Raw genomic sequence first — 22,594 nt, 5'->3', positions numbered from 1 at the left:
AGTGCAAGACTTAATTTTTTAAAATCTGTTATAGTAGTTCCTTTTTAAATGGCAATATCAGATACTATATTGTTCTTAAGAACGTTTTACGAGGTAATTTGTTAAAGTACTTGTTTTAACATCTGTACCTTAGTATACTTGCATTTGCGTCCTGGTGATGCCCACAGAGTACGACGTGAACTATCACAGCACGGAACTTGAGGTCAGTTGACCGAGATCTCTGCTCGCTTTGCATAGTGATGCTCCTGGCTAGAAGAGCATCTGAAATGGGAAGGTCTGGTACCCTGGGCTCTGCTAGTCACGGCATTTGTCCGTGCACTTGGTTTGGAGGAAGCGGGTCACCAGGCTTACAGTCCCTCTTCCAGCTGCTTTACCTCCAAGGAATACAAACTAGAGCCCAAAGTGGGGAAGAGGCCAAACAGAATATCTCAGGCAGCGGAGTTAGTGTCTGAGTCCCTGCACTGAGAGAACCAGAGAACGGGAGAGCCGGATCTCTCAGTTGACGAGTATGCACTGCTGCTGGGAGTGCCGTCAGCGGCTCTCCTGCTGCTGGGACTCAGGTACGCTCCTTTTCATTTCAGGGCCTTTCCAGCACTTCACCTGCCTCCGGTGTTTCGTTCATAAGGGAGCCCTTCAGGTTCTTACTCATAACCTTTTTGTCTTATTTTCTACTTATTTCCAAAGACATATGAATTAAGTACCCCTACTCATAGCCGATTACAAACAGCCACATTTATTTTTAGTGATGGGACCCTGCTGTCTATACTATGGAAGCAAGAAATAGTAACACGATGGCAGAAAATCTACAAAAATCAGTCCTAAGGCCTCACAAAGCATAGTGTCTATGGCCAGTTAGTGTCAGAGCAAATACCCTCCTGACCCTTCCCTCATCTGTGTCTTAAAGGTGTCCCTGGATCATAGCCAAGTTCAGTAACAGGTGTTGACAATAACAATAGTAATATTGAATCAGTAAGAAGACCTTAAACCATGTTCCATATACTCTGTTTAAGAAGATTGCATCCAAAATTATTTTAGAAATTAAATTATTGGCATTTAAACTGGTCAGAACTTAAGTTAAATGGACTCTTCTCCAATGATAGAAAGTAATGAGTTATTCAATAATGAGTGTGTGTTCTTCTGTTGGTTTCATCATATTATCTATCATTGCCTATATGAAGTATTAGACTTTATATATTTAGTATTTAAATTTCTATTAGAATATTCCATTTACCTTACACACGAATATCTCTTTTAAAATTACATTCTTCTCTTTTTAATGTAGAGCTATCACACATGATTTAAGAATAGGAGACTTCAGATCATTAACATATTGTAAATGTATTTTAATGCCAGGAGACATGCCCACTTCCAGGATGGAAATGAATGTTATTTTATATATTTCTTAATTGTACTGTTTTACTGTTCTAAACAAATATGATTTCAATATTGCTTTGATAACGAGCTGTAGTCAGTAGTAATTCTAACTGATGGCAGCAAATGAGAGAATCTCTTTTAATGCCGTTAAATTTTCTAAGGAACCAAGCCAAATGACTATAGAAATATAAAGTTGTATCTCTAAGGAAATGTCAAGTATTAATATCACAGTAAGTGAGAAAGGAAGCGCATGAGGATGGAACAATGGATGAAACTAAGTCTCCAGTTACAAGGAAACAACAGAGCACTTAAGCAAAGTATTTGGAACGTGAGCATCCCTGGGGCATTTTTTAACTGATCCCTGCGCTGAACGAAAGTGGTCTTGTTTGGCAACTCTCCTTTTTATTTCTGGTTTGTTCTTGTCATGTCAACCTACAAAAAGCTTGTCTACCTTCATATTAAAGGTATATCGTCCTGCTAATGCCCCTCCCTGCGTGAAGTTTTGAATAAAATGGAGTAAAAGGAAGGAGAAAGGTTTATACCCGTAGAAGCGAGGGTAGGTTGATCCCCTTCCTTCATTCACTCTCCAGTGAACCACAGGCAGAATCCTGAAGCTTTCAGACCCTTTTCCTCACCCGGAAGTAAGAGGTTTGGGCTGATCCCTGGGGAGCCTCCCAGCTCCAAAAATCTGTGGTTCCTTTGGTAAAAGATACCAACATTGGTTGTTTATGCTGGTGTTTCCCACGAGCGTCCTGCTGTGCTGTGACACTGACAAATCTGCAGGTGTGTCACCTGGCCCAGCAATGAGTGAGCACAGTGTTTACCCTTTCAGAAGGCATGTGTTGGAATAGGACTTCTATCTCAGAACAGAGTCACCTACTTAGTGCCTTTTTAGTGTACTCGGCTGGAAAATTTGAAAGTTGTTTTGAAAAGTGGTTGTTTACGCAGCTGGAAATCCTTATGGCTTTCATAGGTTAGTTAACTCTCGATTACCTGTGCTTGTATAGGGGAAGAGTTCTACGGAAAAGCCAACATTCATGTATGTGTCACTTGAAATGCCTTCTGCTGTTGGCGTCTCTGTAGGGGCGGGGGTCCTGAAGGAAGGAGGGAACACAGGTGATCCTCCATCATTTTCCGGGTGACATCCAAAATTAAAATTAGTCTCAGTCTCTAAATATACATTAATATGTGATCCAGAAGCAGCAGAGTGAAATGGGTAGCAAGCATAGAATTGAAAATTTTCAGATGTACAGAAAATGAGGCACACCATTCACCAGTGAATAAAGAGTTAACTGTATTATGAAAATTCAGGACCTGAGAAGTTCCACTAAAAGTTGTTTATCACTTGTTTGGCATATGTACCTGTTTATAGATTTTATTTCAGCTGTAGGAGAATATAAATGCATGTACCGTTAATTGATAGGAATGGTCTAATTACAACCCAATAATTTCCAGATGAGCTGGCTGTGCTGTAAATCATAATGGTAGCAAGTGGTCAAGGCACTGAGGGTTGTTATATAATTCAAAAATTGATTTTTTTTTTTACTATTGTGTAAAAGCTACAGGGAAAGCAAATCTGTTAATCATACGTTATCATACATAGAAAATATGGTGCCTTTTAAGAAGGCTTGTTTTTCAGCTCGTTAATCTCAAAATAGCATGGGGCTTCAGATGCTGATCTATCCAGGGGATGATTCTGTCGACAGTAACTGTGCTTCATATTGACAGTACTTCCTTTTCCTTTCTTTCCTGCATTTTTTAAATGTACTCCCTTCCCCCCCCCTTTCCCTCTGTTTTTTGAATTTGAACCCTTCTTTATTTTAAGCATTTACTGCAGGTCCAATTTGTAAATGAAATCTCACCTATAATAAGTATATCAAGTTTAAAGGGTATGCAGTTCACAGATTTATTTTTACATGTTGACATTTATAAGTGCATGTGGTAACTTATGAAATCTTTTCAATACTTAATATGAAATTAGAACTTGTTTAGGTCTTTATCTTATCACTGAAGAAATTGGTTTCAAGTTAAGTTAAAAATAAATTTTGTCTGTTGTAGGAGGAAATCAATTTCAGAAGAATGTTGACTTCTTAATAAAGGCATATAACTTACTTTTGGATAAAGAATTTTTTAAAAAAATAAGAAAATATAAAATCATGCTGTTATTTGTAGCATAATGAAATCTGCTCAGCCAAGTCTTTTGATGGCTGAAGTTTCCTATACGTTAGACTAATAGAAACTTGTTTTTTTCCTTAAGAAAAACAGGCACAAAAGCTTTTTAGGAAACACTTTTTAAAAATCAGTTCCTTTAAAAAATATTTTATATTATTTTTTCTAAGATTGTGTTATATTTTCCATTTCACTGTACTTTTAGTAATTAGGTTGATAAGTAAAAGTATTCCAGCATTAAATATGAAAGAAAAGTTGATTTTTTTTCCTCTTTATGATATCTAATTATTTTTTCTTATGAAATCCAGGCGATGTAGTTACAGGAAGCGATGCTCAGGTTTCTGTTCCTGCCCAGACCCTAACTGACCTCCCAGGTATAGTTACCATGGCAATGCAGTATCTCTTTGCCTGCAGTACTATCATTGCCTCTTCCCAAACTCCATTTTCCTTTTTGCCCACCTTCCATTCATGCTGTTTATCAGTTCACTCCATTGTTCAGCCACTGAGTGGCACTGTTGTTAAGAACAAAAGTCCCCTCTCATGTCATATCGTGCTGATGCCAAATCCCATTAACATGTGGGTTTTTTATCAAGTTTGCACCAGCTTCTTTCCTTGCCGAAATATGGTCACTCTAGATTTTATGATTATTTTACCACCACGTTTTATTTGGCAGCTCACGCTGAGGTGTTCTTTCAGGTGTGCATAGGTGCTCTGTGACAGGATTTGACAAATTAGTTCTGAGGTTAAGACATTTTAGATTCTGTGTGTATACATATTATTGTATGTATTAGCCAGAGGTACTTATTATATTTTAGCTAAAAGAATTACCACTTGATTCTGAAATACGTTTTTAAGTACAGGCTTCGTACTATGAATCATATTAACAGAATTAAAGTTCAGTGTGACAAATCTCTAGGTAGAGTCATTGGCAGTGATTTAAAATAAAAAGATAATAGTTAAATATCATAACCGTGTGTTCAAAATCTAGAAAAAGTTTATTTAAGAAATACAGGGCTTCCCTGGTGGCGCAGTGGTTGAGAGTCCGCCTGCCGATGCAGGGGACACGGGTTCGTGCCCCGGTCCGGGAAGATCCCACATGCTGCAGAGGGGCTGGGCCCGTGAGCCATGGCCGCTGAGCCTGCACGCCCGGAGCCTGTGCTCCACAACGGGAGAGGCCATAACAGTGAGAGGCCCACGTACCACAAAAAAAAAAAAAAAAGAAGAAGAAATACAGAATAATAGTAATCCATATTCAGCAGCTCCTGTGGAATTTAGAAACATATAAATATTTAAAGTTGCTGCATTCATCTTTTATTATGTAATCTTTTAGATAAAAAATATGCTACAGACAGGAATTCTGTATTAAATGGAAGACTAGACTAACTTTAAGAATCCTCCATTCAAATTCAGACAAAAAAGATAGCCGTGTTAATTGAAATTCCTATCATGTCTTCCTTAATTTAAAATATCCACACAGTACAGTCATGCTACTAGTATTAAAATACTGTTCTAATAATGATATGTCTCCATAGTATCTGTGCTTTTTAATAAATTAACAGAAAACAATATATTGTGATTAGGAGATCAGTGGTATGTTGACATAACATCTTAAAAAACATACTGTGGCACAGAGGGGTGTGATCTTACTTCTATATGTAGTTCTGTGTTTCACAGGTACAGTTTCTGGCTGTGTTCTGGTTAAGTGAACCAGCTGACTTTTAGGGCTTTTCAAGCTCAGGGATTCTGTGAAAAGCTGCTATTTACTCTCCTTGGTGTCTGTGGAGTGATCTGTATAATAAAGGGGTGCAGTAACGTGGCCAGTAGAAGAGGGAGGTCACCTCCAGATGACTTCTCTTTAGCTTTGTCAGTTATTGCACTTAGATGAATATTGATGTGATCTTCTGATACGGTGAGGATTCGGAGGACTTAAATTTGTTTCCTAAAATTAAAATCTGAGCCCCCCAGGCAACTTCATTTTTGGCCTCGCCACGTGGCTTACGGGATCTTAGTTCCTCGACCAGGGGTCAACTCGGGCCCTTGGCACTGAAAGCACGGAGTCCTAACCACTGGACTGCCAGGGAATTCCCCCCAGACGACTTTTTAACCAGAGTTTTGTTATCCCAAAGTGAGTTCACCGCAGAGTATTCCTCTGGGTATTGAAGCCCGATCATTTTATACCTGTGGAAAGAGAAAGCTGAAGGCTGGCTTCTCTGTTCTGACTTCTGCTTTTATGCTATCGCTCAGTCCATGTTTTCCTGCAGACCAGAGCCACGTGAACAGTGTCGCTTTTTAAATAGACCCTTAAAGAAGGAGGTTGTATCATTTTGTTCAAATAACTTGTGTTGTAGAAGTAGAATCATCTCATTCACTTATTCAACAAGTGTTCATTGAGGGCCTACTGTGTGCCAAGATCTGTTTTCATCAGTCCCTTGGGCTTTCCTGCAGCTTCACCAGGCTGCTAGGGCATCCCCGGTGCTTTAGATGACCCAGCAAGCCCACATGGTCAGGAACCAGCTCCTTTTCTGATACCCTGTTCTAAATTACCCTGCCTGCCCTGCTCCAACAGAGACTGTATCAGTCTGCCAGTGAAGAGTCCAGTGGCTTAATGAGACATGAGGCCAGATAAAGAGCTTCCAATCTGTGATGAGACAATAGGATGATACCTACCCGGATTTGGAGAAGTCACAGAGTGTTTCCCTCAACACACTTCCTGCAGAATGTCAGAAAGCAAGGGGAAGTAGAAGTAAACCAAAATAGTCTGGTGGCAACAAAAAACTTTCTAACAATCTCTGCTTGATAGGGTCAGTAATTTTGGAAATTGGAGAATCTCATCAGACGTGTTAAACCCACAAGAGTAGGTATACTTTTCATTTCAGGGAAATAAAACTAACATTTAGACTTCGCAAGTGTCTTTTTTCAAAGCAGTGGAGCAAATTTCAAGAAATTAAGTAAATGTCAATATTTTCAATGATTCTTTGATTGTAGATAGTCTTTTCTTCCCATGAGGTTTCATATCTGTATCTTTGCCTTTTAACACACAATAATTATACAGGTTTTAATTTTTTGAAGAAAATTCTGAATATAAAGTGAGATCTCACAGTTTAGTCAATAAATAATATTTGGAAAATTGTTGGAAAGTTCCATTTTATATTTCTCAGTGTAGGTTGCAATCATAAAAGAATGTGCCACAGGACAGTTCACTTTTGGCAACTCAAAGGGTTTCTTCAAAATTATTTTTGGAAATGGCACATCTACCCCCAGGAACTTTTTTCGAGAGATACTTAGGAATTATTAATTCATAAACTAAAAAACTTTAAAATATGGGGAGATAGACACACGCATATACACAGACATTACTTCCAAAGAGAATTTAGAATTTCCAACAACAGAAGTATATAAGTATTATCATATAATGGCCCCTTAGGAAAGAAATTTAGATTTCTTAAGCTATTGCCATAGGCGATGTTAAAATTTGTATTCGTGTATATGTATTTATGTTACTAACATGAATGTATAGATATCATAGATATCATTATATAACATTTATCAGGTTGTTGTTTTTTTTTCTTTTCCATTATGGTTTATTACAGGATATTGAATATATTTAGTTCCCTGTGCTCTACAGTAGGACCTTGTGTTTATCTATTACATGTATAATGTTTTGCATCTGCTAATCCCACACTCCCAATCCACCCCTCCCCTCCCCTCCCCACACCTTGGCAACCACAAGTCTGTTCTCTATGTCTGTGAGTCTGTTTCTGTTTCTTAGATAACTTCGTGTCGTATTTTAGATTCTACATATAAGTGATATCATATGGTAGTTGTCTTTCTCTTTCTGACTTACTTTGCTTAGTATAGTAATCTCTCTGTGTCCATCCATGTTGCTGCAAATGGCACTGTTTCGTTCTTTTTTATGGCTGAGTAATATTCCATTATATATATGCACCACATCTTCTTTATCCAGTTATCTGTTGATGGACATTTAGGTGGTTTCCATGTCTTGGCTATTGTACATTGTGCTGTTATGAACATAGGGGTGCATGTATCAGGTTGCTTTTTTAAATAAAAAAGTTTGAGAAAGATAAAAAATCTCCCTGCCCAGATAACCACTGTTGACATTCTTAAGGTAAAACTGAAGTACATATAATATAAAACAACCCCCTTTTCTCCTCCCACTTCTTTCTGCCAGCCCATTTCACTAAGAGTATCCACTGTTAAGTTTCTTATAATGCCTTGTAGGAAGAAAAAAAAAAAAGATTTTAAACTGAGAAACAACATGCGAATCGCATTAATGTGTTAATAGCTCGTGCCTGGAGGTGACTTCACTCTGGACCTTCAAGATGAAAACACTAACAGAAAAGTCCCAGTGCAGGTGACAAGCAGCAAATGGGTAGAACAAAGAAGAGGGAGGTCAAATCAACTCCAGCAGGACATGGTGACAAGAGGACAGAGAGCTGCTGCTGCCCACAAGGGTGAGGGAGGAGGCTACAGAACCAAAAGGTTATCCTGGTAGATGACCCGGTACCGTCCCTCTGGGTGATGTTGAGACATGATAGTCCTGCAGCAGAACAGGTAGTTCCATTACGTTCTGAACAATTGCAGAGAAGTACAGAACATGGAAAACTAATTTGGGGACGCATCAGTTAGCTAGAAAATGCCTCTTTTTGGAACACTTACTCGAAAAAAACATTGAATAAATGAGTTGTTTTTGGATTGAGACCAAGTCAGAATTTGCCCTTTGATATCCAAAGACCTCATTCCACTTTTCTTTAATTCGAAGTCACATTTACTGCAGCCCTTTGTAGGGGAGCAGGATGGTGGTGCATCTTTGCCCAGCCCGGGCTCTGGAGTCGGGCCTGGGTTAGGGTCCTGCTTCCGTCACTGCCTTGCTGGATGACCCAGTGAGGCCACTTCACCACTCGCCTGTAAAGACAGAGGAAGAGCAGCTGCTTCAAGGGCAGTTACCTGTCCCATAGTAAGCGCTCAAGGGCACGACCTACTGGGGGGGAGGGGGGTCCTGGTGGTGGCGTCATTATGTGTTTTCCTCAGGTGCCTCTTTGGTTTCCAGAATCGAAAAGATGAACCTACTTGACACCTCTGTCTTGTCTTTGCTTAACAATGACTTCTGACAATCTGAAACCCCGTGTTTGCACGCCAGCCCTGGACACGATAAAGCTTGACCTCTCTGGCCAGGCTAGAACCAGGTCTGTTTCAGGGGCTGCAGGTACAGCCTGCTTCCTTTCCCCTCTTGTGGCACCAAGATGTATGTTTCTAACGAGTAGACCTGAGCCCTCTTGCTGTCTGTCACTCAGGTCTGTGAGGTACCAGAGTGTCACCAGGCAGGGCCCAGCTGCGTCCTGTCTGCTCCGGGTCGCTGAATGACGTCAAGGCGACCCCCTTCCTGTGGCCACAGCACCGGGCTTCCCAAAGGCTTTGCCCTTCCCGCTTCTCTGAGCCAGGCCTCCCACCAGCGACCCCCAGACTTCCTAGCCACCTGAACGCTTTGCCTTTGGCTGTCCTGTGTCCAAATCCCCCAGCTGGTCTCAGGTTTATGGGGGTTCTGCCCGACTATTTAGGAATACAGCCCAACCCCTTTTCTTGCTTCCCACTGAGTTTAATGAGAGGAAAAGTCCTGAAAATACTGTGCATGAGGCATAGTAGGAACTTAATAAATATTCTTCCCCTTCCTCCTTTCCTCTCTCCCAGCCACTCTGTGGTCAGGGTCCCCACTGAGGCCTGTGAAGCTCATTCAGTCAACTCAGGCGCTTGACAGATAACCTCCATTGACACGTAGCACACGGGACCCAGAAGTTTTATTGAATCTTTCAGCGAAGGACAGAGAGTGAAGGAAAGATTTAATATACCCAGACACGGCCATATCTAGTCCAAGGAGTCCCTTTGTGCATGTTAGAAAAAGGTACGTCCCCGTCCTGCGCGGACGCAGCTCGCACCAGGGCGTGCATCCGCACCCGCAGGCGCTCCCGGGCGTGGCGTACGTGGTGGTCCTGGGCTCAGAGCCAATTAGCCCAGGTCTGCGGGCGGTCACCGGGCAGTGTAGCCAGTGGAAGGACAGTCCAGCAGGAGAGCACTGGCAGGTCTGTGACCACAGGACTGCCTGTGAACCCGCCTGCTCTGGATTTGGAAGTGCCCAGCGTGCTGGTAATGGTCTGGGTCTGCGCAGTGCGTAGCAGACGCCGAGAGCCACGCTGAGCCCTTTACACACGCAACCCACCTAGGACACACAGCGCGCGTGAAGTGGATGCCTCCCTTGTGGATGAGAACTGGGCCTGTGGAGGGTCAGTGACTCGTTCAAGGACGCACAACTAGATACCAGCTGAGCTCAGACTGCAGCCCAGGTGCTGACTCAGCAGGTATTGCTTTGAGGAATTGTGCTTTTTGTTTGTTTGTTTGTTTTGGTTTGTTTTTTTTTTTGCGGTACTCGGGCCTCTCACTGTTGTGGCCTCTCCCGTTGCGGAGCACAGGCTCCGGACGCGCAGGCCCAGCGGCCATGGCTCACGGGCACAGCCGCTCCGCGGCATGTGGGATCTTCCCGCACCAGGGCACAAACCCGTGTCCCCTGCATCGGCAGGCGGACTCTCAACCACTGCGCCACCAGGGAAGCCCAGGAATTGTGCTTTGCAAGTGTCTCTCAAATCTATCACCCCAGCTTTAGTTGAAGCCTTATAATCTCTTGCATGGGCCAGTGCAGGGCATGCCTCGTTCAGCCAAGCTCCTGTAAAACTCAGGCTACTTTCCTGCTTAACATCTGTAATAACTCCCATCGCTACTTACAAGAGAAAGGCCAAACCCCTTCACATGAGAACAAGCTGCTCTTCTCGGTCTAGCTGGCCCTATTTTTAGAGCCCCACCTTCCCTCTTGCCTCCCTCCCCCAGAGCTGGATGACCAAGAGAGAAAGCAGCTCACATTTGGGGTACCGGCAACTTTTTAGAAAGAATTTGATTCCCTCCTCCCCACCCCAGCCCACCCCCAAGAAAACCATTGACATAATCATCAAATGAAACAGAAGCACTTTGTTGAACTTAATCCTATTTTGTTTACCCTGGTATTGGTGTCATTTTCAATTCCATATGGATAGCAGGAAGCGCTGAAGGATTAATCAGGCTTTGTCTGAGCTCCATGTTCCCAGGAGTCTAGCTGCCTCGTAAATACCATGTTTTCTGTCCCCAAATGACCTTCCCTGAGCCATGACCCCCACCACTGCCCACTCCTCAGATTTCAAGATGTTGCTCACAACTCTGATGGCCTGAGACAGGACTGGATGGTCCCTCTTTTGTGCTTCCAGAGTCCTGCTGTTCATACTTCTGTGTTCGCTTTTACCACCTGGGGTTGTAGGTTAATTAGTGCAGGTACAGGTCTGTGTTTCCCTTGTGCTGCTGTTTTAGGAGCTTCTCACGAGCTCCTGTTGTGGTCGTCCCCCCATCCTCAGTGCTGGGCAGAGTTTCCAGAGACATTTCCTCAGATCAGTCTGCATAGGGCTTGTTCCCAGATGTTTGGTTATGAAAGGAAGACTGGGCATGCCCGAGGTGGCTTGAGAGTAGGTCTGTATTTAGTATATTCAAGCGTGCCTTACCATATAATCGTAAATACTTGTCTTGGGTCAGGACTTTGGAGAATTCGGGTAGGAAGCTTTTGTGGGAGTGCCCTCAGAGTCAATACGTGGAGAGTCAAAGAAACAGTGCTGCCCTCAGTTGTCTGTTTTGAGACAAGGGGGCCAGCCTTTGTCCTCTGTCCACCCAAACCAGTCACTGGATTGGAGCTGTTCCCCGGGGAAGGGGCATGATCTTGGGCAAAGCAGCTCTCCTCGGCTGGGGCTGTTTCCAGAGAGGAAGCCCTGAGAGCCAGCGGCAGCCCACGCTCCCCACGTCTGGGAGAACAAGTGCCTCGGTCCTGGAGCAGAGATCTCAGCAGGGCTCCACAGGCTCCTCTAGGAATGAGCATCCGGTTTTGCTGAAACACAAGAAATGGTTAATGCTATTCCTGTCAGTTAAAAACTTCCAAAGATTTACAAGAGTATCAGGGCTACCGTGCAGTTTATGGGCTACAGGCGTGTTGAGAGTCCTGACGCCTCAGCTCGGGAGCTGTCCGGGTGAGGCCCGGGGGATGGAATGTCTCATCCATTTACCCCGTGTCGTCCTGATCCATGTGCTGGGCCTGGAAAGGGCGGGAAGTCTGACGGGCCTTTCTTCTGTCTCACGTGCTGGTGACTCTGTCTTCTTAAGGTCTAAATGTCTACGGTCCCAAAGGGCACAAAAATGTTAGGTAATTTCTATAATTGAGGGGAAATGTATTTTGTACAGGGTTTTTATATGAGATACAGGCCAAGTAGTACTTTATTAATACTACCAGCAATTTGGAATTTGATCATTCAGAGGTAAATTCTGATAAGAGCTGGCTTAGTGTTATCTCTGAAAAGGTAGTTTGCCCAGGAGAATAATAGCAACAAAAGAAACTTAGGGAGAACAAGTCACTTTTAAGTTCTTTCTGGATTGGATAACTGGATACTAAATCTCACCCAGTAAATAACTGATGAGCTAATTTATTAAAGCAGGTATTCGAAAGATCTCTCCTAGATATGTCATTAGCTTATTTTGTTATGATGGTTACTTTGCGTAACAGCCTGCGTGTTGTGAAAAACATTTGGAAATTTAGACTGTTAAGTGGTTTATACCTGTCCTGTCCAGTGTGGTGTCCGCTAGCCACACAGGACCTTGGAGCGCTTGAAATATATGCTGGTTTTTTTTTTTTTTTCCATTTTGGAAGAAAGATGGGGGCAAAAGTTGTTATAGTCCACAGAATTCTAACTTTTTCCAGCAGTATAATAAAATTTAAATGATTCTACCCGGAATTTTAGATTAACTCAGAATCTGAACTATAATGTCAAATGTTCAGAGTCTAGAGATCATAAGTAGAGAAATACTTCTGAAATACTTAAGAAATAATAACAAGCATTTCCCACTATTGTAACAGTTCTGTGAATCAAAAGTCTGATTCAGGTCTCAGCAAGCTAAAACCAAGGTATTAAGAGGCTCTAGGGGAGACTCATCTGTGCTGTTGGCAGAATTCACTTCCTTGTGACTGTAGAATCGAGGTCCCCATGTCTTCACTGGCCTTCATCTGAGGGCCATTGCCAGCTCTAGAGGATCCACACTGACTCAAGTCCCTGCCTCCAAGTTCAAAGGCAACACCACCAGGTCAGCTCCCTCTCCTGCTTCAGCTGCCTTCTTTTTCTTTTCTTTCTTTTTTTTTTTTTTTGTGGTACGCAGGCCTCTCACTGTTGTGGCTTCTCCCGTTGCGGAGCACAGGCTCCAGACGCGCAGGCTCAGCAGCCGTGGCTCATGGGCCCAGCCGCTCTGCGCCATGTGGGATCTTCCTGGACCGGGGCACGAACCCGTGTCCCCTGCATCGGCAGGCAGACTCTCAACCACTGCGCCACCAGGGAAGCCTTGCCTTCTTTTTCTTTAGTCACAGCTCTGACTCCTTCTTCTACTTTCCTGTTTCACTGTAAGGACTCGTGTTCACACTAACCCACCATGATCACCCAGGATACTCTTCCCATCTTAAGTTTCTTTAAGTCACACCTGCAAAGTCTCTTTTGCCACATAAAGTAGCATATTCATAGGCTCTGGAGATTAAGGGCATAGGCATTATTCCACCTGCCATATGATATGGCTTTTGGGGGAAAGATATGAATGATCAAAATTGACCCAAGAAAAAGTAGGAAACTTTAATAGAGGAATTAACATAGAAAAAATCCAAAGAGCCGCTATAGTAGTACCTTTCAAAAGTCACCAGCACCAGAGTTATGGGTGAATGATCCAAATTTTGAAGGGACAGATAAATTCAGTTGTATAAACTTAGAAAAAAATGGGAGTTTTTTCATTTCATTTTGTGAAGAAAACCATGTTCTCGTCAATCAAAATGCTTTGGCTTCTTAGATTTCTTTTTTTCTGTGGACTTTTAAAAGTAATTTGAAACTCAGAGCTGAGCAAACATTCCTTTTGTTTTAGCTTTATCTTCGCCACCGCAAGACAATAAAAGCTTCTTAAGGAGTAGAGTTCCAAGGAGCAAGGAGAAAATGTTCATAAAAGGAAAAAGAAAAACCTAGGTTTATAATCAACACTTAAGTTGTTTTTCACTTTATCATCTTGGGTAAGAAATGCCTTCCTAAGTAGGACCCTAAAAACAGAAGCCATAAAGGTAAATGTAGACTTACACAGACATATATACAAAGGGCTATGTTCTAGAATTTAGGAGGAACTCCCCTAAATCAGTTTTTTTAAATGAAATTAACAGAGACAATTCACAGAGGACCTTCAGATGGCCCATATTATTATGTTAAGAGATATTGTTTAAAAAGATATTCAGCCTCGCTAGTTATCAAGAAACTTCAAGCTAACATAATGAAGTCTTCCTTCCATCAGATTAACCAAATAAGTAAGTAGATAAAGATATCATACATCATGTTACATTTACACTTATATATAAATATATATTACACACATATATGTCTGTTAAAATCCTAGGAGGAAGCAATTTGGAATCATCTAAATTTAAAATGTACATACCATTAAACATAGCAGTTCCATGTATATAAATTTATCTTACATAAATAGCCAACTGTACCTAAAGATGTACCTCTCCAGAGTGTTGTCATTTTGTTTGCAAAGGCAAAAAATTAGAAAAAATCCCAATTGTTCAAGAGCGCTACAAAATTTCTTTCTTCACATTCCTTAAAAAAGATAAGGCAGATTTTTGTATAAATGAAAGAAAAATTTTCATGACCAAGTCCAAAAAACATGTTGCAGAGGGATATACTTTTGGAATAACAGAATAAGGACCTCTGAAAAATCCTGTTCTCCATAAAAGTAACAAGAAGAATGGCAAGAATGCCAAAATCAACTTGTTCAGAACTCTGAAAATTAATCAAAGGATTGAGTCAATTTGAGGAGCATCTATTCAAGAAAAAAAATGGCTGAATCTCAGTAACAACCGTGAGAAATGAAATATTTCCTGCTCTATCAATAAACAGAGGATGTCACAGTCATCAAGGATCGCAGCCCTCCAATGTGAGCCCAGGAAACTCAGGGCTGAAAAGAATCCCTGCCATCTAGCAGCCATCAGACTGCAGCCACTCCCTGCGGTGAGCCCTGAGGAAACTCAGGATGTGTCCGGATGCTGGCCGCTGGCCGCAGAGAGCTGAGGTGCAAATCAAAGGAATGATTTCAGTGAGCCCAGACTCTTGCATCTTCCCATGTATAGAAAAGCGCTAAATGCCTTAACTTGAGATACCTGGTTTTCTTTACTTAACAATAATCTTTTGATGTTCAGACTACCTGCCCTTTGTTACAACTCCTGTATAACCTGCGCCCCCTGCCCCCCTCCCCCGCTCACCTCCCCAGAGCAGCTTCTCAGAGCTATCTGAAAACACTGTCTCCCGGGGCTGCAATCCTCATTTTGCCCAAAATAAAACTTAACTCGCAGCTCTCACGTTGTCCATATATATTTTTTAAAGTCAACAACAGCATGCTTTGTAACATTTTAACTTTCCCTGTTTCCACCCTCTCTCCCCAGCTCTGCCATAGCCTTTGATAAATAGCAGCCTCGCAACCACTGGAGGAAAAAGAATGAATTTGGAGCACCCTAAAAGTCCCATCCCCAGTAAATGTCTCTAGTTGACCTGTGCAGCAGCACCCTCAAAAAACCTCTTTCTTAGGGCTTGTCTTTATTGGACTTTAATCAGAACTTGCTAAGGGAGAAACCCTATCCACAGAGCATCCATTGAAAATAATCAATGGCAGTTACTTAACATCGCAGCTGCCCAAGGCAGAAATGGAGCAAACAAGAGGCTAACTGAAAACTTAACAGGAAAATCAGAGGCTAGCAAAAAACTTAAAAAGGAAAATCTAAGGAATGAGATGTCCATCGGGGGTTTTGAAAACCTCCAGTATATTCCTGGGAATCGAGAAGGCCACACACATGCAAGATTATACACATGCCCAGGGAAGATTTAAAAAGGGTTTAATCTGTCAACTCTGGATGAACTTGAGGCTCTGCATAGACAAGAATGAAAGCTAGAGCAGAATTGTAAACTGCCTGCTGAGCACTGAAGGCATGCCCGTAGACACACGTACAGAGCCCCCTGCAGAGGCTCAGAGACTGACTGGTTCAAGGCATTTAAGGAAGGGAAACTTCTGTCTCTTAACTGACCACTAAGCTAACCGAGCAGAGACTTCAGGGGCACACAACAGCAAAGAATACAGACTTTACAGAATTAGTTTAGGGAAGTCACTAAAAAACAAAACAGCAAGAAAAACAAATCTGGGGGTTGGGATGGGATCTAATTTGCGGAGCTGCAACATTATTTTATTAAAATGGCCAGTTTTCAATTAAAAGTCTGAGACATACAAAGAAACAGGAAAGTATGGCCCATATTATAGGGAATAGAGCAATCAATACACACTGCTCCTGAGGAAGCAGAGACACTTACTTACTAGATCAGTAAGCTGTTAAGTCAGCTATTACAAATATCTTGAAAAAGTTCAAACTGTCTGAAGATCTACAGGAATGTATGAGACCAGTTTCTCACCAAATAGAGAATATCAATACAGCGATAGGATTTTTTTTTTTAAGAACCAAATAGATATTCTGGAGTTGAAATACAATAACTCAAATGAAAATTTCACTGTAGAGGATCAACAGTAGATTTGAGCTTACAGAAGAAAGAATCATAACTTAAAGATATGTCAATTGAGATGATCTGGTTTGAAAAGCAGAAAGGCAAAAGAATGAAAGAAAATGAACAGAGTCTCAAAGACTTGCAGAATACCATCAAATATACCAACATACAGATGATGGGAATTCCAGGAGAGAAGAGAGAGAAAGGTGCAGAAGGAATATCTGAAGAAGTGCTGGCAGAAGTATTCCACAACTTTATGAAAGACATTAGTCTGTGTATCCAAGAAGCTCCGTTAACTCCAAACAGGGTAAACTCAGAGAGATCCACACCTAGACACAGCATGGACAAACTGATAAAAGCCAACAACAAAGAAAGAAACTTGAAAGCAGAAAGAGAAAAACAATTCACGATATACTAGGGAACCTCAATAAGATTAGCAGCTGACTTGTCATAAAAAATCATGGAGTCCAGAAGGCAGTAGGATGATATATTCAATAATTCTATATCTAGTAAAATTATCCTTCAAAAAGAAAGGAGAAATTAAGACAATCACATAAACAAAAACAGAATCCAATGCTAACAAATCTGCCCTGTAAGACATAATAAATGGAGTCCTGCGGGCTGAAATGAAGGGATACTATAAATGAATTCAGATCCACACAAAGAAAAAGAGCACTGATAAAGGTAACTACGTAGGTAACTATAAAATACAGTATAAGTGTATTTTGTTTCTGTCTTATATTGTTAACAGAGCAGTACTACCCAAATTAATCTATGTATTCATCGCATCACCATCAAAATCTCAGGTGTCTTTTTGGGAGAAACTGACCAGGTGATCATAAATTTCATCTGGAAATGCAAAATCCCCCTAAAGGGAAAAAAAAAAGTCTTGAAAAAGAACAAAACTGGAGAACTCATACTCCTTGATTTCAAAGCTTACTATGTAGCTACAGTAATCAAGACAGTGTGGTACTGTCATAAAGATAGGCATGTATAAATGGAATAGAGTTGAGAGCATAGAAATAAACCCTTACATTCGTGGTAAGTCGATTTTCAACAAGGGTACCAAGACCATTCAGTGGGGAAATAATAGTCTTTTCTAGAAATAGTACTGGGAAAACTGGATCTCTGCATGAAAAAGAATGAAGTGGAACTACTTCCTCACATTATATACAAAAATTAACTCAAAATGGACCAGACTTAAATGCAAGAGCTAAAACTATAACACTCTTAAAAGAAAATATAGGAGTAAATCTTTGTAATTAGGCAATATCTTCTTAGACATGATACCAACAGCACAAGCAACAAAAGAAAAAATAGTAAATTCATCAGAATTAAAAACTTTTTGGTTTCAAAGGATACCATTAAGAAAGTGAAAAGGCAGTGCACAGAATGGGAGAATTCTTTGCAAATCATATACCTGAAATGGAATATATGAAGAATCCTTACAGCTTAACCATAAAAAGACAAATAACCCAGTGTTAAAAATGGGCAAAAGATTTGAATAGGTGTTTCTCCACAGAAGATATACAACTGTCTAATAAGCACATGAATGCAACATCGTTAGTCATTTGCATTGGTAAATTGCAAATAAAAATCACAGTGAGATACCACTTCATACCCACTAGGGTGGCTAAAATAAAAAACAGCCAAAAATATGTGTTGACAAGGATGTGGAGAAACTGGAACCCTCATAGGATGCTGATGGAAATATTAAAATGGTGTAGCTATTTTCAAAACCAGTTTGGCAGTTTCTCAAAATGTTAAACACAGACTTACCATATTGACCCAGCAGTTTCACTCCTAGGTACTGACCCAAGAGAAATGAAAACATAGGTCCACACAAAATTTTATACATGACTGTTTGTGGTACAAACGTAATAATAATAGCCAAGAAATGGATACAAGCTATAAATGTCCATCAACTGATGAGTGGATAAGCAAAATGTGGTCTATCCATACAATAGAATAGTATTTGGCAGTAAAAAGGAGTGAAGTACTGACAGAGACTACAGCGCGAATGCACCTTGAAAACATTGTGCCAACTGAGAGAAGCCATGCACAAAAGACCACATATTGCATAATTCGATTTATATGACATTTCTAGAAAAGGCAGAGCCATAGAGACAGAAAGTAGATTAGTGGTAGCCAGGGGGTGTTGGGAGGAGCTGCTGATGGGCACAGGTTTGTTTTTTTGGGTGATAAAAATGTTCTAAAATTAGATGGTAATAGTTGAGAATCTCTGTGAATACACTAAAAACCGCTGAATTATACACTTTTAAAAGGTGAGTTTTATGGTATGTGAATTATATCTCAATAAGTCTGTTATTTTTTTTATAAAGGCAGTTTTCACATTTAGTCTGTTTACAGTAAAAATGTATTTACGAATTAGTGACATCATTTGAAAAAGAGAAAATATAAATAGGTGGTTCCTGAGGTCTTTTTCAGCTCCAGTGTTCTAGGACCCTCTCTACCAGTGAGCTTGTCGCCATGCAGCATAGCCCAGGGAAGTTATGACCTAGAGCCTGCAGGTGGGTGGGAGACAGACAGAGGCAGAGGAGGGAAGAAGGGAAGGTGCGGGGGACTTAGACAGTCTAGACCCTGAAGTCAGCGTCAGATGCTTCTATGGCCTGGGACCCTGCTGCCCCTCCTTTCCCAACCTCAAGGCTGCCTCTGTCCTCCTCAGGGCTCAGCTCTGACATCACCCACTGCAGGTTGGAGTCTCCAGGAAGCAGACCCTGAGACGGAGTTACAAGTACAGAAGGCTTACAGGGGACTAACATCTGTGAAAGGAAAAGAGGAGGGGATGGAACTAAGAAGGGGGGTGTCATCGGACTGCGATGCAGACCTCACGGAGGTCTCTGGAGGCTCAGCAGGAAGCCTTGAGGCCGAGTTCCTAGTAGAAGAGCCCTGTGTCGTCAGGTGGAAATGGGTCGGCCCTTTACTGCTGGTCGCTGACTGACAGTCACATGTGAAAACTGACTTTATAAAAATAACAGCTTTATTGACGTATAATTCATATGCCATCAAATTTACTTTTCTTTAAGTGTATCATCAGTGGTTTTTAGCGTATTCACAGAGATGCTCACCTCGCACCACTATCTAGCACTTGGAGTTAAACTTGACCCCTCTCATTCCTCTCATGGATTCGTCAGTAAGTCTCATCAGTTTTGTATAGAATCTGACCTCTTCTCACCACCAAGCTGTGATCATTCTGCTGACTTGGATCTTTGCAATGGCAAAAATTGTTTCCCCTCTTTTTTTGCTCTCTCCCACCCCTAAACTGTTCCCAGTGCAGCAGTCAGAGGGACCCTTTTAAAATTAAGTCAAATCACGTCACTCTCCTGCTCCAATCCTCTAGCAGCTTCTACTGGCTTCGCTTCTCAGAGGAAAAGTCATCAAAATTGTCTACAATTCCTCACCTGATGTGGTCCCCCCAGGCCTCATCCCCTCCCCCCATTCTTAGCTCTAGCCACACTGGCCACTCTGCTGTTCTTCAGAACCACCAAGGTCCTGCTTGGGGCCTTGGCACTTGCTGTCCCTTCATATTGTCCGCAAAGCTGGTATTTTACCTTCTTCAAGTTTTTGCCCAAATGTCCTGCACCTCAGTTCTCAGTGATGCCTTCCCTGACCATCCTATTTCAAACTGCACACCTTCCTCCGACACTGACAATCCCCTTTCCTGCTTTCTTTTTCCCCACGGTGTTTACTACCATCTAAAATCATAGATATTTTATGAATGTATGTGTCTGTCTCCCCTCACTAGAGACTGAATGCCTTGAGGGATGGGAGTTTAGATGGCTCAGTTTCCACTGTCTCCCTGCCCCGCTAAGTGCCTGGTACTTACGAGGCCCTCAGTTACTATGGGTGAATGAATGAATAATTGAATGCACACCAGGTGCTGCGCTAGGTCCTTAAATCCTCATAACAACCTTCCGGAAATGTCCCCATCGTATACGTGAGACCTGCGTGGGTCTGGCCGCAGCCAATTGTGTTCACCTATCTTCTGCGCCATGCTGCCCTCCCAGCAGGCCTTCCTAGAGCCCTTGCTCCTGTCTAAGGGAGCTTCGTGGCCCCAGAACCTCTCAGTGAAAAAGGCACTGCAGGGTGTCACAGATGCACCCACTCTGATGTGGGAACCAGTCTTGGATGTAGCCCTTGAGCCAGCACCTTGTCCCATTTCCAGATGCTTCTGCTATGGCCTGGGGGTAGCAGTGTATCTGTTCTGCAATTAATGAAAAGGAAAAGGGTGCTTTTGAAAAGCTGGTGAAGGACTTAGGGTTTTTTGTATATATTAATAATATAATGTGCCATATAATTGTTTCTGGCTTCTGTTATTAAGGATGATTCCATTAGTGAGGGAAAATCCAGGCCTTTCACCTGTGATTTCTGAAAATTGGATTTTTCATTTTTCGATATGCATACCACACTTGGACCATTGTAGTTTAAATAATGCACAGAAAACTATAGCACTACTTCATTGTTTTAAAAAATCGGCAGCTATTCTGATACATAAAAATACATGCATCTTAACACTCCACAGTGCCATTATGTTGACAGTGTGAATAAAGAAGTATTCTAATTGATCATTTATTAAAAGCAGTAAATTCAGTAGCAGTGAAAGAGTCTGGTGTCTCATTATTGCTACTTAATGTTTCTTACAGGACAAAGCTCTAAAAACATCCGCTCATCTCCAAGCATTGAGAGTTTGCCTGGAGGAAGAGAGTTCACTGGCTCCCCACCTTCATCTGCTACTAAAAAGGATTCCTTTTTCAGCAACATCTCCCGTTCACGCTCACACAGCAAAACTATGGGCAGAAAAGAATCTGTAAGTATTTTAAGGACGGTTTTCTTTTTATCCTACATTTTCCTCTAGAATGCTGCATTTGTGAAAGCCTCTCTTCGTGCCTAGTTTTATAAAGTTCTTAAAATTTTTATGGACTAAAATGAACTATTTCATCAGAAATATTTTTATTATTATAATTTAGTAATATTTTAACGCTCTGATCTATATTACACTGGGGTGGGGCTGAGGGGAAGTAGCATCAATTAAAGTAAGTTGAATCCCAAATCTTCATCCTTTTTTTCCTCTACAAATGCCTTTGTCAAAGCCTGTATTGTCTTCTAAAATGCTAACAAATAGCATTATACCAAACCATAGAATAAGACACTTAAACCAAGCTGTTTTTTCAGTTTTAAGTATTTCTTGAAAAGGAAAAACAGCTATTTTACCACTTGTTTTTAAAAGTTATACAGATTACCTTTAAATTATGGTGTATTGATAGCTGCTGTCTAAGATCCTTTGTATACATTACTCAAACGGACACAGCTAACGCATATCAACTACAATACTTAAAAAATCTCATTGTTTCTGAAAAAATGTTTGTCACCTTCACAAGAGATAGAACATTTAGTCACACCTTATAGCTAGTTCAACCCAGTATTCTAATATGAAGAATTCATCTGCCCACTGGAAGAGGCTGTAAATGCAAGGTCTTACAGCCAAGAACTAGCTGTTGCTGAAGCAGTGCTAAGATGGAGGGGTGGGCTGTACAACCTTTGAGGGATAATTATTTAAGGTACATAGGCCAGATAACAGCATGGTATCTATCTGCGTGACTGTATGACACTCAGCTTCCTGGTGCTTGCGCCACCTCATCTGCAAGTTAAACAACATACTTTGCCCTCTGAAGGGAAGAGTTCACCACATACTCTCTCGGGGCGCTTTCCACGTGTAGGAACCGTGCTTCTCTAATTTGTACAAGAGCAGAGTGGAACTTCCATTTGCAAATGGCAGCTTTAATGCAAGCAGTTAGCTCGGCTGCCTCCTAAACTCCGCTCCAGGAATAGTTAAGGTCGTTTCATATAAACCCTCAAGGAATAAGGAAACAGGAGAGACCATAGCAGCTAGCTTTTTGTTACTTGGAAAGCAGACGTTAAGTGGAAGCTAATTTAGCGGCCTAAGAAAGCTGTGAATGCTAAGCCAGCAGTAGGGAAAAACCAAGAAGCAACCTGAGTGAGATGGTAAAACCCTCTAGAAGCTCAGGAACTGGAAACGGGGTGAAGGTGGAGCTGAAGACATGAGGACTGGTTAGAAGTTTCTTCAAGAAGCAGATAGATTCCCATCCTCACTCTGGGAGAAGACTGGAGGTTTAATTCTCTGGGAAGTGTGAAACAGAATGTCTCTGGACTGAGAGAGATCAGGAATATTCGAGTATGAGACCACCCTCCTGGAAAAGGGTGTTGAATATATTTAAATACTGAATTGAGATCCCCAGGCCTCACCTCACTTGCTTCCCAGAACACCAGTAATTATGTCCCTTCAGGCAGGAGATTGGAAGGGTTTTCTCTAG

At 41.6% G+C, this 22,594-nt stretch overlaps 1 protein-coding gene across 3 annotated transcripts in view; it reads left to right on the top strand.

Moving 5' to 3' along the window:
* Positions 1 to 22,594, top strand: part of TBC1D5 (TBC1 domain family member 5) — a 558,005-nt gene that overhangs the window by 477,764 nt on the left and 57,647 nt on the right. For all 3 annotated transcript variants that reach the window (XM_081234126.1, XM_081234127.1, XM_081234125.1), the window contains one exon: positions 20,906 to 21,069. In XM_081234126.1, coding sequence (XP_081090252.1) covers positions 20,906 to 21,069 — 164 coding nt within the window. The remainder of the gene's footprint in view (positions 1 to 20,905; positions 21,070 to 22,594) is intronic.

The sequence above is a fragment of the Mesoplodon bidens genome (assembly GCF_964165515.1).
Source record: "Mesoplodon bidens genome assembly, chromosome: 5".
Lineage (NCBI taxonomy): Eukaryota > Metazoa > Chordata > Mammalia > Artiodactyla > Ziphiidae > Mesoplodon > Mesoplodon bidens.
The sequence above is the reverse complement of the archived record's forward strand: the minus strand, read 5'-3'. Positions and strand labels throughout refer to the sequence as shown.